Here is an 18,601-nt window from a genome sequence, read left to right on the forward strand (position 1 = left end):
TTCTGGGCATCTCTGTGTCATTGTTATTACATGCCCTATTATTATATGCAGCACATATTTTAAACTCCCCTCAGTACCCTTTGAGGCTCAGAGAAATTCAGGTTGGTGCTTGTTAATTCATTTGTCTGATTGTCTCCCGTGGGGTTGGTGGTGCAGATTTTGTCCATGTGTCCAGTGGGTCTGGGGGGGCTGGTGTGTGATGCTGACTCTTGTTTTTTTTTTTCTTTTTCAGTGTATATAGCAGGCAAAGCAGCAAAAGCTGGGTACCCTCCTGCAGTCTCTGCCATGCCAGGTCCATACTACATCCCCAGTGTTCCTGTAGCTGGTGTCCCATCTCCTGCTGTGCTGATGGATAAGTCACACCCCCCTCCCTTAGCCCCAAGTGAAGCCAGTGGAGGAAGCCAAAATGGTAATTTGCAGTGCCAGGCACAACATTCAGTCCTCTTACTGGGAGAAGGGCTGGGAAGGGGAGGAGTGATTGTCACTGATGGAGTGGTGTGAAGAGAAGAAACACAGGGAAACTGCATTTAAATCCTCTCTCTGACTATGACATTTGCGTTAGGGCCACATGCTCTTAACTTTTCTAGGGCCATTAAAACAGAGTCAGTTTGTGGGTGCCTAATTAGGTCAGCAGGGAATGGGAGGCCAGGTTCCTGTACAGGACTCCTCTCATTACTGCTGCAGACGTTCACTTGCAGAGGACAAAAGGATGAAGATGATTTCAGGAGAGCAGAGGCAGGAGCCATTTTCCCCTTAGAGCTAATGCCTTGCAAGCTGCTTTCTCCTTGTCCTTCCAACCCTCTGTAGGGCACTGCTTGGACTCTGGCAGCAGGTGTTTCTGCAGCCAGATGTTTTACTTTCCCCATGGCATTTTGGGCAAAGTAACCTATTCCCTTGGTATTTCTGCCCAAGATCTTTTGGGGCTGGACCCTGTCCTCTACTTTACAGAAGTCAGTAGGTCAATTTTTTTATTCAGCCTTTGCATTTGTGAAATGTGAATGATGAAAAGCTTCTGACTAGAAAGGAGTTGTGGATCAGTGTCACACCTAGAGCCCCAGTGTGATGCCTCTTGTCTCAGGGAGGGTCACTTTGCTGCTGCAAAGGAAGCTGCCATCAAGGAGAAAAGATGGCAGCTATTTAGCCACATGGATTTCAGAATCAGAGTGGCTGTCTAAATTCAAACATTCTGCAGCAGAAATGACTGTCACCAATGCAGAGTCATCACTGACCCAGCTACATTCTGATTTCAAAGCACCACACTAAATATCAGTTGTTAAATTAACTCACAACAGTGTGTTGATAAAACACATCTGAAAAGACAAGATTAAGTAGCATAATTAATTAAGCTTTTGGAACAAACCTATGCATGCTTCTGCTGCCCTAGTCAGTACATTAACCTTTCTGGAATTACAAAAAGTATTTTCTTTCAACAATCATACTTTTTTTTGGTCACTGAAATCAAAACAGTGCTCTGGAATGGAGCATTTTGAAATAGGAAATACATCAATCACTGATCCAACGCAGAATGTATCCAATCCAAAAACCTTTGTCAGAAAATGATGAATGACACCCCAGTGCTTCAGTTTTTTTCTCCTGTGAAAAATGTCACTGCACATAGAGCGTGGTGTTGGTTGTGGGAACTCCAGGGATTTTTAAAGAGTCAGATCACAGCTCCCAGTCTTGTCTCTGCTAGCAGAGCACAGGTTCAGAATAAAAAACAGCGGATACTTTTGGCAGCCAAATGGAATGGCTCTTAGGATCCCATGATCCTTACACAGAAGGATGCATTTAATAGACAATGCAGCCAAATCAGGTGTCTGGACTCAATCCCTCTTCTCAGGACTTGACAGGAAATAGTATATATGGCAAACAAAAACATTATCACAGAGCTTTAACCTTTGTGGCAAGACAACAGAGATTCTTAAGCTATTTTAAAAATTAATCTTTTTTGCAATAATGCGGACAAACCCTTAGTCTGGATCATGGATCTGTTATTCAAGGTAATTGAACTGTGAAGCTAAGGGAGAGTTATAGCCTGTACTCTGTTCTTTTAAGGTCCTCCACAATGCCAGAATATCCCCTAATGACAGGCTGTAGAAGAGAAAACATTGTGTGGCTTTTCCAAGCTACTTATTTGCTTGTTGGCCAGGCAGCAAGCTAAACAAAACAGGTAATGGTTGAGTTTATAATAAAAGCTTTTGTCAGAAGGAGAATAAAAAGCCTCTGTGTCCTCCACACAGCTGGTGTAGGTCTGATCTGAAACCGTGTATCTTTGGGACTTCCACCTTTCTGTGAAATCCATTTAAAAAAAATGGGATCGGAAGTGCTGGGGGAGAGAGACTGGAAGATTCTGTAATTCTGGCTTACATTTTGCCCTAGATAGATTCTGTGCTTATAATTGACCCCTCTGAGGGGATCTAGTGAGAAAACCGAGGTGTGAGGATATTTAAAAAATTTGTCTGGGGTTACATAAAAGCCATGTGGCAAAGCTTACATTAAGCCTAGGAATTCTATTCTAAACTTAGGGCTGAATGGAGAAAAAAAACCTCCCAAAACATTTAGCTCTCTTATTTAGCAGAGTGTTGACAACACATAAGTTAGGATTTATGCTCTGTTTTAAATGCAGTGGTTACCTAGAGGCTCTTGCATAAATCCTTTGAAGTCTGCACACAGGGAAGCTTTGGTCCTAGATCTTAAACGTGAAAAGGGTATAAGGATGAGACATCATTTACTTCCTAAACATACTTGTCTGAAAAAAAATAGCAGTGCTGTCCTTTCTGGAGAGGGAGACAGCTTACAGTTTTGGCTGAGTTGGTTCCACCCACAGAAGAATAAAAATAGTGTCCAGTTAAATACAAATTAAACATTAGAAATTTATTAACTGTTCAAGAGAAGAAAATATGGGAAGAATGTTCCATTCCCTTTGACTTCAGCGAGTGGTTCTGGACATGTGGTCAACATCTCTGCATCTTTATTTCTTTATAATTAGAATAGGCTTAGAATTATTCAGACCTGATTAAAGGATTATGGCAATTTACAGATGAAGAGTGTGAGGAAGAAACAATAATATCTTTGGTTCCCAGCTGAAGGAATAATGAAGAGATTTAATAAGTTGAACGTTTAGTATCATTATGAGAAGTATTTGATAAACAAACATAGAGACAAAACTGCTTCCTCTGTAGTGGAAAATACTTTTTATGAGCAGTTCACAGTCATCTTTGCAGATTTAAATCCAAAATTAATTTCTAGATGCTTGCAGAATTAACCAAGAAATTAATTTGCCTTTTGATACAAGCTGCAGCAGCAAGCTTAGTATGAACCTAGCATGAAGCTTGGCTAATTCTCCATCAGTTCCAGGAGCTATAGAGGTTGCCCAAAGAGATGTTTGGTACAGCCTCAGTGTGAGCAGTAGCTCACACTGGAAGAGCCTGGAGGCTGCCTGTTCAAATTCCCCAAAGGTTATGAGTAGGTCAGAGTGGTTTGCTGGCCTGTGTATAAATGAGGTGGCAGCTTAGCTGAGCTAAGTCCACACATTAGAAGAAAGAATAGTGAGAGGCCTCTTTCCTGGCACGGTACCAGACAGAAGTGAGCTACCAGCCACGATGGTAGAGATGGTGGAGAACTGCCCTTGCTGCTCATGCAGTGTGGCCAGAGCTGTCACTTCTGAGGCCAGTGAGTGCAGCCTCATTTGAGGAGACCTGCTGTGCTTCCACTTTGGGAGGCAGAGGCAGGATTCCTTGTGTTCTCTAAAACCACTGTCTGCATTTCCAGCCACTGTGCACTCACTCACTCACTCACTCACTCACTCACTCACTCACTCACAGGGATAATAAAGCACACACTGCTGTCAGCTGAGCTGTCTGGAGGCAAGTTAAAAGAAGGACCCTGGTAGACCTCTATTTTTACTATATTTTTACATCCTACACCATTCCCTAGTGCAGACACACAAGATGTAATCACTTATCTTACAGGTGCCCAGTCCAAACCCACAGTAAAGCACTTTGCTTTTGAAGTCTGCCCATGGCACAGGCATTCCTGAAGCACAGCATGGTTATTTCCTAGTGCACAGAGACACATGCACAGCAGTTTAGGACAGGAGGTGCCTAAGAATACTTCTGCCAAGTCCTTGCTCAGCCCACACAGCACATACTATGCGACGTACTACCGAATCCATATGTTAATAGCTCGATGTGTTGCGGTGGTGAGGGATAAAACAGAAGGAACAGGTTGGCTCAGAACCACTGTCCAAGTGTTTAAATTGTTCCCCAGCAGGAGCATTCATGCAACACTGCAGTATTCCCACAAGGGAACATGTTAACCCCATGCAAGGCAGACAGGTTCCATGTTGTAGTGCTAAGTGAATTGTCCTTACGATGGTTCTCTAATAAGGCTGAATTTTAGGGTTGTAGTCCTCTCTTGTACCTGAATTTCTGTCAGTCCTGAAATAGCTCCAGGCTGACACCTTTCTTAAATAATCTGCTATAAAAACCTTATTTTCCTCAAAGAAAGAGTGCAAAGGTGGAGTTCTCTGCTTGCTGATCATAGGCCTGCCTTAAGGTAGTCAGGTTGTTTGTAGCTATAGTTAGTAGGTAAAGTGTGCATGGAGCTTACCTGCCAGAGTTAAATCTGCTTTGGCTCCAGGTGTATAGGGCCTTCTTTTTTACACATAGTTACATGGACAAGTCAAAAAGCTGTCCAGACTTCCCAGAAGTCAAGCATTTCATGTATGTCTAAGATATATACCTTTTCTGTGAAGTAAAGCTTGTAAAAATCCCAGAGCAGTTTCACAGCTGCCAGTGACCTGGTTGGCCTCACCCCTGGAGTCAGTATAAATCTCAAAGTAGTGTGGTGTGCTTTGTGGGACGTAGTGTTTCCTTCTGTATTCTCTGGATCTTCTGGCACACAGTCTTCAACCTGTGTGAGGAGAATTCATGGGGGCGGGAGGGTGGAGTGGTCTTGCACAGTGACAGCTCCCAAATGCTCAGCCACCTGCTTCTCCTGCAGACTGGGAGCTTAGAGGAAGCCTGATCTTCTGGGACTGCTTCTCTCATACCATGACGAATCCTTTCAGTAGTGCTGAGGAAGGAGAAATGAGTTCTGCTTTTCTCTCTGCCATCATCTGTGGGAGTTGGAATCACTCTGGCAATGAGGGGGTTGCTTTTGTTTTAACTGGGCAAAGCAAGCCAACTCCAGAGCGAGCCCGTCTCACAGGAGGGAGGGTGAGGTGCTGTGAGGATGTCCCACCATGCTCAGTGTCCATCACTGGATTCACTGTACAAACTGGGCATTTCCAAACCATTTTTTCTTTTCCTGCAAACTTTTAAAATGATGCAAGTTCTTACAACTTCACATCCCACACTGTAGACGAATTTCTCGTGAAGCAGCGACTGACTCAGTGTGTTTTGACGCAGCCTACCTGCCTGCAGACGTGAGCTCAACTATGGAATAAGCAGTGTTGTGGCAAAGGCTCCTTGTTCTTACGTGGGTTTTCTTCTAATGTTTTCTTTTTCTCTCCCTAGCAGTGCGCAAAGGGTACAGGATTCAGGCTGACAAGGACAGAGACTCCATGAAGGTGCTGTACTATGTCGAGAAAGAACTGGCTCAGTTTGACCCGGCTAGGAGGATGCGAGAACGATGTGAGAAACAAGCATGGTTTGATTTTTTTTTTTTCCCACTGACCTAAGCAAGACTGGGAAATTCATAGTTAAAAGTTCACTTGGTTTGTCTCGGGGTCAGCTCCTAGGATATGATATCCAGGATAAGCTAATTGGGACAGATAAAGTCTAGATTTTAGGTATCTACAGGTATGTTCTGATTTTAAAAGTCTGGTGCTTACCTAATCATTGTTATAGCAAAGTAAGGGATACTGAAAAGCTTATGAAAATTGTCCACTCATAACTAAACTTTGGGATCATCAGCATCTGAAAAGCCAAGTCCCTATTCATACCTTCTACAACCTGTGCTGTAATAATAGCTGGGATATTGTTTTCACAATTTCCTAAGAGTGTGGTGTCTGTAGATTCCCAGCATGGCAAAACAGGAGAGGGATGATTTTATTGAAAGTGTCTTTTGTGGGCTGCAGTGACCACAGTGTGGCTTGAAGGAAGCAGGAAGTTTGTTTGGAGTGGCTGTTGCCCTGCAGAAGGAGCAGGGTGCTGAATAGGCCCATGGTGCAAACTCAGAACTGAGCTTCTGCAAGGAACTTCTCACTGTCTTCCCAAAGCCTCTTGAAAGCTTTATGTCCTTAAATAATGGCTGAGACTGCACTTAATGTGTGTCAGAATACAAACCCAAGTGAGGATCTTTCCACATGAGGAGGCAGAGGTGCAGAATGGGACAAGGTGTGTGGGGAGGGCTGGCAGTGCTGCTCCTTGTCCTGCGGCTGCTGTGTGCAGAGGACAGTGGCAAGCTGGGGGCTCAGTTCCTGTGGGCAGCACGCAGAGCTAACCCATGTTAGGCACTGCTAGAGGCTCACTTAAAACAGACGTGTGGGATCCTGAAAATCATGAAGGGAAGGGCTTTAAGGAATGACACTACATCAAAGCTCCGTACAGATTAGGCATAACGAACAAATTATATATACTTCTAAAACAGTCATTGCTGAGCACACTGTCTTCTCCACCCACAAGATTTACTATAAAAAGACTCTGCAGATTGGTATGTCAGGCCTACAGATGTCAGTGTGCTTGATGGGGTAGAGACTGACAGTGATTCAGACAGACTTTTACTTTTTCCTTAATCTTTTTTTTGAGGGGGTTGCCTTTGTTTTAGCTAGGCAAGTCAGGCCAAATCCAGAGCCAGCCTGTCTCACACCAGGAAAAGGGGAGGTGGCACAACTTCTGTGCTGTAGTGGTATCCCACCAAGCTTGGTGGCAGGGAGCTCACAGGTGGAAAGCTGTTCCTGAGCTCTTCCTGTCAATTATCTGGAACAGAGTCATCTCACGCCGTTTGCGATGCCCCCAGAATCCCCGCCTGGCTGCCATCAGGCGATGCCCATCTCATTTCTTTCCTGCATCCTCCCCTGCAGATAACAACACCGTGTCTGAGCTGAGCTCGCTGCACGAGGAGGACCTGAACTTCCGCCAGCCCTACCGGCAGGCGCGGAGGAAACCTCTGCCCCCCGCGGGGGACATGGACGGCGACGCCGAGTACTGGGCAGGGGTGGTGGGCGGCGGCAGCACCTCCAGGTCACAGGCTGTGTCTGACTACAGGGACGAGCGGGACAGCTACTGGCACAGGTGAGGGGCACCGCGTCAGGGGGCAGCTCTATCTGGCAAAGTGGTAAAGAAAGCAGAAGGGACAGATGGGCTGGTAGTTCTCCCCTGTTTCCTGCTGCCCTTGCTCTGCTTAGCAGGAGAGAGGGGCTAGAGAGAAATAGGAAATCTGGACATGTGAGGTCAGAATGAAGCTGATTGCCATAATGTGATTGCAACCTGCACTTGTGCTCAGCAAGCAGATCTGTAAAAATAATATATTCCTCTTGATATTAGGAGTCATAATACTTTTTTCTTCCTGAAGTAGATACTTGTTCTTATTTCTGCCCCTTCTGAGTATTGCAGAGCCACATCCATTAAGGAACAGTGAGCCTGCTGAAGGTTACCTAGCTGGGTAAAGCTAGGTACAAGCCCCAGTCCCAGTGGGAAGAAAAAGTGAGATCAGTAGGGAAACAAGCCACCCTTCCCATAGTGGGAAAGTGCAAATCTCTCTCTCTTGAGCTTTGTACCTGATGCCTCCAGCACTTCCCAGTGCTGGTGTGCTTTATTATATAGGAGTCACACCTTCCTGCTTTGGTGAAGCTACACTGGTGCTCCAGGCCTGAAGGACTCGCTATTCTGGTGCCTAGAAGAGAGTTAGCACAGCCTTCCCTCAAGCAGCCCAGTATTCCAAAAGCAATGGCAGGGATTTCCTTCCTTCAGTACTGGGCTATTGTACCAGCTCACTGTCTTTAAACCTGCTTCAAAACTGCCCTGCTGTGAGCTTCTATAGCTGGGCTCTTGGGTTTTTCCAGCAGGATATACACCTACAAGCTCTAGGATGAAGGAGAAGCAGGTCCAGCCCTGCATATTGGAGGACAGGGCAGGTGCACCCTGGGGCTAACCTCAGGTAACATTAGACATGAAGAACCTGAGCTATCTGCACTAAGCTGCCTTTACAGTCATCAGAGAGAACCCGGGGTTTCAAGGATGTGATAGATTCTCTTCCTATGGAAGACGATGAAAACAGTTGAGATGATTCATGCCCCCAGGAGGGCCTGTTTCCCTCCATTGTCTGTGCCGGCAGCCGGGGGGATGAGTGCAGCTGGATCCCGCCCTCTAACTCTACCTCCTCCCTCTTCCAGCCAGCAGAGATCCAAGTCGGAGATGCTGTCCCGTAAGAGTTTCTCCGTGGGAGTGCCGGCCGTGTCCATGGACGAGCTGGCGGCCTTTGCCGAGTCCTACAGCCAGCGGCCGCGGCGGGCGGACAGCCAGGAGATGCGGCGCTTCGAGCGCTCCGAGTCGCACGGCGGGCGCGGCGGGGGGCTGCCCCACCAGGACAGCTCCATGGAGGAATACTACACCAAGCGCTGCAGGGGCAATCGGGAGCCGCTGACGGACTCGGATCGGGGCTGGTCCTACAGCCCGCCCCGGAGACGGGCCCACGAGGAGAAGCACCTTCCCAGGCTGGTGAGCCGGACGCCCGGAGGGAGCCAGAAATACGATCACTCCTACCTCAGCAGCGTCCTGGAGAGGAAATCCCGGAGCTATGACGAGAGTGGTGACCATTGTGCCACCCCCTCGAAGCTGAGCTCGCAGCCCAGCCAGAGAGGAGGGAGCACATACTATGCCTGGTCACCGCCCTCCACCTACAAAGCCGAGAAGTCGCAGCCGCCGCCGCAGCAGTCGTCGTCCCCCGAGCAGGACGAGGAGGAGGAGGACAGCCTGCCCCCCTACAGCGAGAGGGAGCTGAGCCGAGGCCCTTCCTACAGGGCCAGGGAACAGGCCTACCTCAATGCCTCTGACAAGAAGAGGAAAAAGGACCCCAAGAAAACAGTGAGGCCATGTCTGGTGGTCCTGGTCCAAATAGGCTGAGCGGAGAGCCACCAGGCAGGGGTTACTAACCAGAGTTGATGGGCAAGGGGGTTTTCCAAGAGGGTGATACCTGGAGTCCAGGTGTCACTCCCTGTGGGAAGGGGGGAAGGAACTGGGGGGGTAGGAAGCCAGAAAGGGTAATAGCTCCTACACAGGAGTCCATGATGGAGGGGAAAGCCAGATGTGCCTGGGACTGGGGAGGTAAGGGATGTCTTTAGCATCTGTGGCCTGGTAATCCAAGGCAGAGGGAGTTTATCTGAGGTTCAGGAGGATTGTGGTAGGGAAGTTACCAGGCCTTACTGAAATTACAGGGCTTTGGCCTTGATCCTTGTTGAGGAAGGGTTGAAAGGCTCTTGTTCCTCTGGACTGGGACAGGGCTGCTAGCAGGGGATGATGTAAGAGACAACTTTCTGAAAGGGGTGAGATCACAGACTCCCATGGGTGCATGGGCCCATGGGGTCCCGTGGGAGCCATTCATGCCAAAGGCATTCCTCACCCAGGATACCAGCAAGTACAAAACATCCTGCCACAGCCCAAGCTGGTGAGGACTGATAAGTTCATGGTTGCTGGGGAGGGGATCTTTCCCATCTAACCCAGCTGGGGAAATCTGCACCATGAGGGAGACCTTACCATTAGAGTAACTTGGCTGTGGGAGAGAGGACTGCATTGTGAGTGGGCAAAGCTCTTGCTGTTTAGTTGTGTCTCTGTCAAAGCTTTGTCTGTCCCTCTGTTCAATGAGAGATTTCCTGTTGACAATCTTCTCTCTTTCCTCTCAGAATGATTTCCCAACAAGGATGTCCCTTGTGGTTTGAAGTTGTTGTGGACCTGTCATGTTGATGGGCTGGATATCATGAGGTGACTGCAGTGGAGAAGATGCAGAGCAACAAGCAAGACATGCCTCTGTGAACCTTTGCAGCCATCAGCCATGGACTGTTTCAATTTTTTGTTTCATCCAGGGGAGCTGAGGCTTTTGTAAGAGACAGACTCCCATGGACAGCACTCGACCTCAGAGGCTCTGGGAGTCTGCCAGGAAAATGAGGCTAGGGCTCTCTTTGGCACCCTGTTTTCCAGTGCCCTCCATTCTGCTCTGGATGGCAGCCACGTCCCTACTGCCTCTGCAGTCCTCCCTGCAGCCCTGAACTCCAAGTGAGGCTGCCTTTGTGCCTCTTGCCCTGTCCCATGTGCAGAGGGAGGCATGTGTACCTCCTTGCTCTCTCTGTCTCCTCAGTTCTCTGTTTGGATCAAAATTGTCTCCATACTTAAAGCCTTTTCTGTATCACCCCTGTGCTGGGAGGAGGCCTCGTTCTTACAACTGCAGACTGCCTCCAGCTGATCAGGCCCTAAATCACGAAAGAAAATCCACATCCTTTCAGACACTGTAAGAAAATGACTGATGAGATGTTACCTTGATAAGGGCTGAATGGGGAAAGAGACAATTATGGGCTGGTTTGTTCAATATATTTAGTTCTGTTCGTTGTGTGATGAGAGTTGCAGGTGAGATTGATGTATTGCTCTGAAAGTGGGTCAAAGTAGCTTTTATTGTGATGAGAGCATGATTTGTTTCCCCCCTGCCCCCCACTGTGTTCTGTTTTGATGCTGTTGCATTTCCTTGCAGCTCAGCTGTGAGCCTGTAGAGCTTCAAGCTGGAATACCTACTCCACTGTTTTAAAAGCAGTGCTCTAGCCTTCCTAGTGCTCTGCTTCCAGCACCACCAGACACTTCTGCCACTCTAGTGAGTGGCCTTTTTGTTCCAAGGATGCAAAAAGGAGACAGTCTCAATGAGAAGGCAGCTGCAGACCTTCATCCTGTGCCACTGGTATCACTCCTTTCTGGGAACAGTTTCCCAGAAGAAACTACTACTGAAGAGACCAATAACAACAGTGGGAAAAGAACAAGCACTGTGGATGGATACAAGCTTTGAAAGTCACCCTTTTCACTTAAAACCATTCCATTCACTTTGGATGGGATGTGGTTTTAGTGGCTGTTGTCTCAGGAATAGCTTTATTTAGAAGTGAGTGCTTCACACCATTTGGAAGCCTGACATTCTGGTTTTCATAGGGTATTATGCAGTCATTTATTTAGCTGCTAAAATCATCATGTGAGGGAAGATGATGGGAACATTTTAAGGTCCAGTATCTTGATCCCTATTACACCTAGAAACAACTTAGTGCCCTGTTGTGTTATGGACATTATCAGCCTCTGAAATGACATCTTTGTTGTTCCTCTGGGAATTTGGGAAGCTAGCTGGCCTCAGATGCTCATACTGGCAGTACTGTTTGGAACACAATGGATATTAACATCACTGCAGTTCTCCATAAAAATGATAGATTAATTTCTGTGTTACTCTTCTGCCAGATAGTTTACTCACCAGGAATGGTCAGGGGAGAGGAAGAATAATCTCCATAGATTTGATGACAGTTTTCATGTGAGAAGGTGAGTTGATGAAAGGATGATGTTCTTTTCCCACACTCCTCTAGTGATGACTGTAGTTTTGGAAATCCCAGTCCTGGGTCTTCCTGGCCAGAGAGAGATTAGCCAGCAGGAAAATACAGTTGTGGAATTGTAGAATTGTTTGTGCAGGAGCTAGCCTTTCAAGATTTCAAGATTTAAAGTTTCAATCCTCTGCCATGGGAAGGGACATCTTCCACATATGAGGTTGCTCAAAGCCCTGTCCAACTGGACCTTCAACACTTCCAGGGATGGGACATTTACAGCTTCTCTGGGCAACCTGTTCCAGTGTCTCATCACCCTCAGAGTAAAGAATTTCTTCCTTGTATCTAATCTAAAATTACCCTCTTTTACTCGAAAATCAGTGCCCTGGTAAAAAGTCAATCTACATCTTTCTTGTAGTCCCTTTAGGCATGGAAAGGCTCTATGGTCTCCTCAGAGCCTCCTCTTCTCCAGGCTTAACAGCCTCAGTTCTCCCAGCCTGTCTTTATAGAAGTATTCCAGCCTCTTTGACCATTTTTGTCTCCCTCCTCTGGACCTGCTCTAACAGCTCCATGTCTTTGTGTGGGTGGCCCCAGAGCTGAACACAGTACTCTGTGTGGGGTCTCAAGAGAATGGAGTAGAGGGAAATTCCACTCCTTGGCCTGCTGGTCACTCACCTGATGCAGCCCAGGATATGGTTGGCTTTCTGGGCTGCGAGAGCTCGTGGCTGGCTCAAGTCCCATCTTCATCCACCACTATAAAGTCATAGAATTGTAGAATGGTTTGGAAGAGACCTTAAAGATCATCTAGTTCCCCAAGTCCTTCTCAGGGCTGCCAGTCCATTCTTCCCCCAGCGTGTACCAGTACCAGGGGTTGCCTTGACTCAGGTACAGCCCCCCACACTTGGCTGTGTTGAACTTCATGAGGTTCTCGTGAGCCTGCTCCTCAAGCCTGTCCCAGGGTCACTCTGGATGGCATCCCTGGCATCATTCAGCTTGCTGCCACACACAGACTGCTGAGAGGGCACTCAGTCTGTGCCATTAATGAAGGCTGAACAGTGTCAGCCTCGGTGCAGACCCTTGAGGGACTCCACTTGTAACTGATGTCCTTTTGGACACTGAGCCATTGACTGATGCTCTGGATGTGGCCATCCAGCCAATTCCCTGTGCATCCATCAAACCCATCTCTCTCCAGTTTAGAAATTAAATTTTGTGTGGGACTTTGTCAAAGGCCAGAAGTCAAGGTGCATGATATCAGATGGATTTTCCTTATCCATCAGTGCAGTCACCCTGTCATAGAAGGTCTCCAAGTAAGCAGGTGTGATTTGTCCTTGGTGAAGCCGTGCCAGATGTCTTAAATCACTTCTCTCCCATCCATATGCCTTGAGATGGCTTCCAGGAGGATCTTTCAGGGCACAGAGGTGAGGCTGATTGGTCAGGAGTTCCCAGGGCCCTGTTCTTCTATCCTTTTAAAACAGGTCTGATGTTTCCCTTTAACAGTCACTGGGGACCTGACTGCCTGAGTGTCATGACTTTTCAAACAGGGAGAGCAACTTAGCAACTGCATTTACCATCTATCTGTATTATGGCTGGAGAGACTTAACATTTTACGTATTTTCATCTTTTTTTTTTTTTTTTACCATTAATTGTGTGTTCTTAGGAAAATCACAGCACAGTTAGCAAGAGGTGGGCAGGTGTTTGCCATCTGAGGTCTCTCAGGCCTTGGGAAGTCTACAGAGCTACACTGCATGCTGGTTTAAATCAAACATTTCATTCCTGATATATGAGGATTCTAGTAAGTTGATGTTTTGTTAGCCTGAAAACCTTGCAACCCCTGTGCCATGAATTTCAAGGCAGCTTAGCCTGCTGTAGTTTCCATCAGACCCAGGAAACAGTGGACACAGAAATTTGAAAGTACATCTGACTGTCCCAGAAAGGGGCCAAACCAGTGGTTTTACAGTCTCTGAATACCTCTGTATTTTAAATCATACTGAAAGCCTGAGCATTACAATCTTCTCATTTCAGTTATGTTCTGTCCCTTATCTTAGTCAGTGTAGTTTATCTGATCAAGCCCTCAGGAATGAGCTGTGCGTATTAAAAATACAAGTCTTCATTTATTTGAGTCAGTTTTGTTTGTTCAGTGCTGGTACTTTAGGGCATCTGTACACTGTGTGTATGAAGTTGCCATTTGTGTATCTAGCTTTTAAATGAGTAGTTGCAAGCTAGTTCTTTTAAGAAAACTGTTTTAATTGTGCAAACAACTGTTTGTGAGAATTTAGAAACATCTCTTGAATCCAAGTACCTGGAAAAGTACTGAAGATTTTATGACTAGTGATTCTCTGAGTTTTACCAGATGATAAAAGTTTCAGCTGCAGAAAAAAAAGAGGAGGTCTTAATTCCCTGAAGTCAGATCTGAGCAGCAGTAACCTTGCCCTACAATTTTGGATTTTGTATCTCTGTACAAATCTGCAGGAATTTTCAGTTACTGATCATGTCTGTCCTCAGGCCACCTTTATTTTTCCCATTAGAAATGTGTCTGCAGCAGCAGCAAATGGACCAAATCAAGAAGTGAAGGGTGACCTGGAGTATCTGCACAGCTACACAACCCTAATGACCTGTGACTCCTGCAGCAGGGGAGCAGGGGGCCAGAGACTGACAGACAGCTCATGTTTCAGGAGAGGAGTAATGGTTTGTGTCTGTGCCATCTTTCAGAACACCTGCAGAATGCTGGCACTGGGAAATAATGAGCCTGGTTAATATGGGGTCTTAAATTATAAGTTTTCCAGTGATGAATTTTTATTGCTGGCATAAAATTAAAATCCTTTTCTTACTGGATATGGATGTCTGGGTCATGTCAAGGACATGGAGAGTTTTGTGGTGTAAAAATGACAGCATCACAAAAGTGATTTGCTAAGAAAACAGATAATGAGAGAGAATCCTGTAAAAACTCGAAAGAGCCCCTAGAGCAAAAGCAGGATTGAGCATTAGCAGTAGATTTGGCTGTACTGTCAAAAAAAGTGATCTTGGCTACTGGAGAAAAAAAGGTTTTGACATAATGGAATGGGAAAATAAATATCAATGGTAATGACTTTTCATCAATCCCATTATTCCTTTAAAGTACATTGTAAAAGTTCCAATGGGTGGCTTCAGTGTGAACATCCTCAGAACACTCCATTTCCACTGAAATGGAAAATTAACAAAATTAGCCCTTTGAATACTTTACATTTTTGAGAAACTCTCAACATTTATGAGCTGCAGCAGTCAACCAGAATTACTCAGGTCTTTGTGCTGGCATTTGGTACCGGGGACTGGAGCTGCAACATCCCCACCTTTGTTACTGGAGTTGGGTCAGGGGTGGCCATCAGGAGTGCACCCCAGAGCTGCATCTCTGAGAGACAAAGGACAGCTGCTCGGAGAGATCCCTGAGAAGGAGCAATCACAAAACATTGCAGATGTCAAACCATGCCACAAACTGTTCCAGATACATAAACGCAGCACCACGGTGTTTATCGTGCCTGGGCTATTCTGAAAATAGTTTTAATGATGTGGAGATTGTTGAGAAACTGCACGGAGCTGTCTTCTTCTCCAGGTAGCTTTCACACAAGATGAGCGTGAGGATCTGTTCTTGGTCACCAAGTAGAGGGTTTGGAACATGTGGAAATAAAAGCTAAAGGGGCTTTAATTTTTTACTAGAGCAAAGTAGAATCCAGGAGCAAAGATGCCTTTGGCATCTGCTAGGTGCTGCAGATTTGCCCCTATAATTCCAGAAACCTCTGTGGTGTAGCATTTCCATCAGGCTTTGCTGGCTGTGTGTGCTTTCTACAACAGCTGTGATGCTGAAACCACCCTCATGTCACCTGGGGCTCGTAAAGTCCCTTTCTCATTTCCTGGAAGATCAGAGAAGGTATCTACTGCATAATGTGAAGGAACAGCTATCATTTTGATGTGATCTCAGAAATGCCAGCTGGATTTATCAGCATTAGAAACAGGAGAAATCTAAAGAAAAAAGTCAGCTAATACTAAAGGAAGGAACCTGCCGTGATTCCCATGTGAATTCTCTTGTGACCTTTATAATTCTTTCTGACATTCACCCCTGCCTGCACAGGGGCCTTTGCCAGGGGAGGCCATCACCTCCTCTCCCTTTTGCCTGTCATTTTTTGTCATGCTTGTAATGCCTCTCTGACCCCTCTGCTTTCCTTTGGCAATTTTCAGTCAACCTTCCGTGTGCCTAGGGGTTCCAATGTAGATGTTTGGATGTAGAATGAGTGGCATTTTGTAAAAAGGCACTTTTACCCCCTATAAAATCAAAATTACAGAATGCCCACAACAAAACCCCAAGCCCTCCAGATATTCTCTCAAGCCTAAGCAGGGGTGTTACTGGAAACATTTTAAAAACTAAAGCTGAACATAATTTCAGAACGGGTCAGTATTGTTTCCAACCTCAGGGCAGCTGCAGTCAGAGCTGTGGAGTGCAAACAGCAGGAGCAAATGCTTTCAGGTTTCATTGTCTTTGGTGAGAGCAGTGGCAGAGAGGAGCAGCACTTAATGAGTCAGAAAGCAAATGGAGTTCCAAGGTGCTATTACTTGCATGTGAGTTAGAAGTGAGGACTAGAAGTTGACAGGCTTGGCTTAAAAGCAAAATTCAGTCCAGGAAAACTTGAGCCCTGGCCCAGGGGTACAATTCTCTTGCTGTTTACAGATGGGCTGGGCTTTTTTCCTGTTGCTGCCTACCACAGCCATTCTCCAGCCATTACACAGTGAGTGAGTGGCTTTCTTTGCTGCTGTCATTTTACTTAGATTGTCCTCCCCTGTAATGAACTTTTCCAATATGAGGGGGAGAAGGACGTAACAATACTCTATAATGAAAATGTAACACTTTTATAGCTTTTTGGGAGACATCCACATCCCCAATTACCAAGCATTATACATTTGCCATGCGTACAGCATCGAAGTCGTTGCCTTTGAGTTGTCACCATGGAGAGTAAAAGCAGGAAAGGCTCCCACCAATCTGCCTTTTTATTATCCTGCAGGCAAATAATTTGCCCAATTTTTGCTAAGATATGAGCAGTTTACATGAGTAGTTTTCAACCCATTTTTTTGATTACTGGGCAATAAACCAAATATTTTCCAGCAGAGCAGCAGACCCTCCATAAATCTCATACCATTCACAGGATAACATAAAAAAAACATTCTGCCCAGCATTTTCATATTAAAAAAATCCATGCAGGTACCCTATGGAGCCACACTTCTTCAGAGAAAGGATAAACTCTCCCCCATCTTGCAGATGTAAAACTTTTGTTTTTAAATACAGAAAACCTTTATCTTGTTTTTTCAGATTTTTTTTTTTTTTTGGCCTCTTTGTCCTTAGGTCTGCAGTACTCTGAACTGATTATTTTTGTGTCATAATCAATTTCATTCAGGTTCTGTCTCAGTGTTGTAAATAATGGATTAAGGCTCACATTGTTTGTAGATGTAACCTAAACAGCATTTACACGTTTAGATCATGTCTGATAGGTGTTATCAGCAGTCAGGTGCAGGAGAAACAGCTCCCAGCTCTGCCCTGTATTTCCCTGTGCAAGGCACAGCATCCCGTGGCACTGAAAATTGTCACTCCTTTATTTTACCACCTGTAAAAGTGCTCAGTGTTTCTTTGGGCTTCTTTATCACTCCTCTGACTGTCCCCAAATGCTCCCCCTCTGCAGAAGTCTCCAAGCCAGCATGGAGCTGGAAAAGTGTCCATCCATACCTTAAAGACTAATGAGAGGTCACCCAGCTCAGAGCTCTGCAGGAAGTCACTTCTGGGTGGGAAAGTGTCTGTGCCAGCCAAGGAGAGGTGCCCTGCAGCTCCCACTGTAATTCCTGGCTACAACTTGCACACTTATCTGTGAGCACCTGGCTGTAGGTACAGGTTTGTGATTCAGGGCCATTTCTGAATTAGAGAAAGGAGTCTGAAAAGATTGCCTCAAATGGCACAGGACCACTTATTACAGCAGGTGTAGTGTTTTCATTTAGTCCTCGCTGTGTGACAGAAATCCTTTCTGCTTACATGTCATGTTGGCTTCCATCAGCCTCTCCAGAGCAGGTGGGAGTGATTTTCTTGTCCCAGTTATCAGATCTTCTCTTTGAGCAACAAATCACTCAGTGCACTTCTCTGTGAATAGGTACTCCAGGGTAGTGAGAGGCAGAGCTCCAACTGGTTGCATTTTACACTCAAGAGCCTGCTAAATCATTAATTAATTTAGTCTCTGAAAGTTCTCTGCTTCCTGGCAAACCAGAATGTGTGTTTCTACAGGCCTCAGGCCTGCTCACCTTGGAATTACAAGTGTTGGCAAGGAGTTTCAACACCCAGTAGGGTGGAGATCAGGTAAAGCAGTAGAACAAAAAGTTAGAAGCTTTACCTTGTAAAGCTGTAAAGTGTGTAAGAGATGTGCAAAGTGTGTAAAAAGTGTAAAGATACACTGCCCACTGCTGTGTCCTTCCTAAGGACCAGTCTGTCTATTACTCATTACTTAATTTATGTGCAATGACAAAAAAGACACCCATGGTCTTTGCAAAGGGGCCATGACTGGAGGATGTAGGGGGAAATACAGGTTAAAGCAAGTCAGCCAAGTGAGAATGCCCAGAGGCCTCTGGCCCCTGGGACTGTGCCTTTTGGGAAGGACACAACCCAGCAGGATCTACTGCTCATGGCTCTGGGCTGCCCTCAGGAAACAGCCCTGCTGCTGACAGCATCCCTGCCAAGGGGGTTTGCAACCCCTCTTTCATCTTCACATCACTGATTCTGCAGGGAGGGTGAGATCACTAAAACGAACGCTGTCTTAGCTATGTAAACTCCTCCTGGATTTCTCTTCAGGTTTTTGGCAATCTTAGACTTTGAAGAGTAGGCTTATGCAGCTAAAGTTTGAGCAATGCCTGTCTAAAATGCAGGTCCTACAGATCTTCATGCGTGAACTCTGCCACAATTACTGAGTGCATAGAAAAAGCATTCCTGCTACCTGGAATGCTTTTCTTTATAACTTGGAGTCCCAGCTCCTTGAGCTGAGCTTTCAGCACAGTCAAGTGCTCAGGATTTCTGAGAGAGTAAAACGACCCAAATTGGTAAAA

The 18,601-nt window shown here is 46.0% G+C and overlaps 1 protein-coding gene across 3 annotated transcripts in view; it reads left to right on the forward strand.

Annotated features, from left to right (window-relative positions):
• Nucleotides 1-14,332, forward strand: part of ILDR2 (immunoglobulin like domain containing receptor 2) — a 40,266-nt gene extending 25,934 nt beyond the window's left edge. For 2 of the 3 annotated variants that reach the window (XM_041420890.1, XM_041420888.1), the window contains 5 exons: nucleotides 233-409; nucleotides 5,520-5,636; nucleotides 7,028-7,238; nucleotides 8,339-9,029; nucleotides 9,845-14,332. In XM_041420890.1, the coding sequence (XP_041276824.1) occupies nucleotides 233-409; nucleotides 5,520-5,636; nucleotides 7,028-7,238; nucleotides 8,339-9,029; nucleotides 9,845-9,880 (1,232 nt within the window). In that variant the 3' untranslated portion in view covers nucleotides 9,881-14,332. The remainder of the gene's footprint in view (nucleotides 1-232; nucleotides 410-5,519; nucleotides 5,637-7,027; nucleotides 7,239-8,338; nucleotides 9,030-9,844) is intronic. The other variant, XM_041420889.1, reaches the window with a different exon arrangement.
• The last annotated feature ends 4,269 nt before the right edge of the window (nucleotides 14,333-18,601 follow it).

Source organism: Onychostruthus taczanowskii, unplaced genomic scaffold (assembly GCF_017590055.1).
Source record: "Onychostruthus taczanowskii isolate IOZ18803 unplaced genomic scaffold, ASM1759005v1 scaffold67, whole genome shotgun sequence".
NCBI lineage: Eukaryota > Metazoa > Chordata > Aves > Passeriformes > Passeridae > Onychostruthus > Onychostruthus taczanowskii.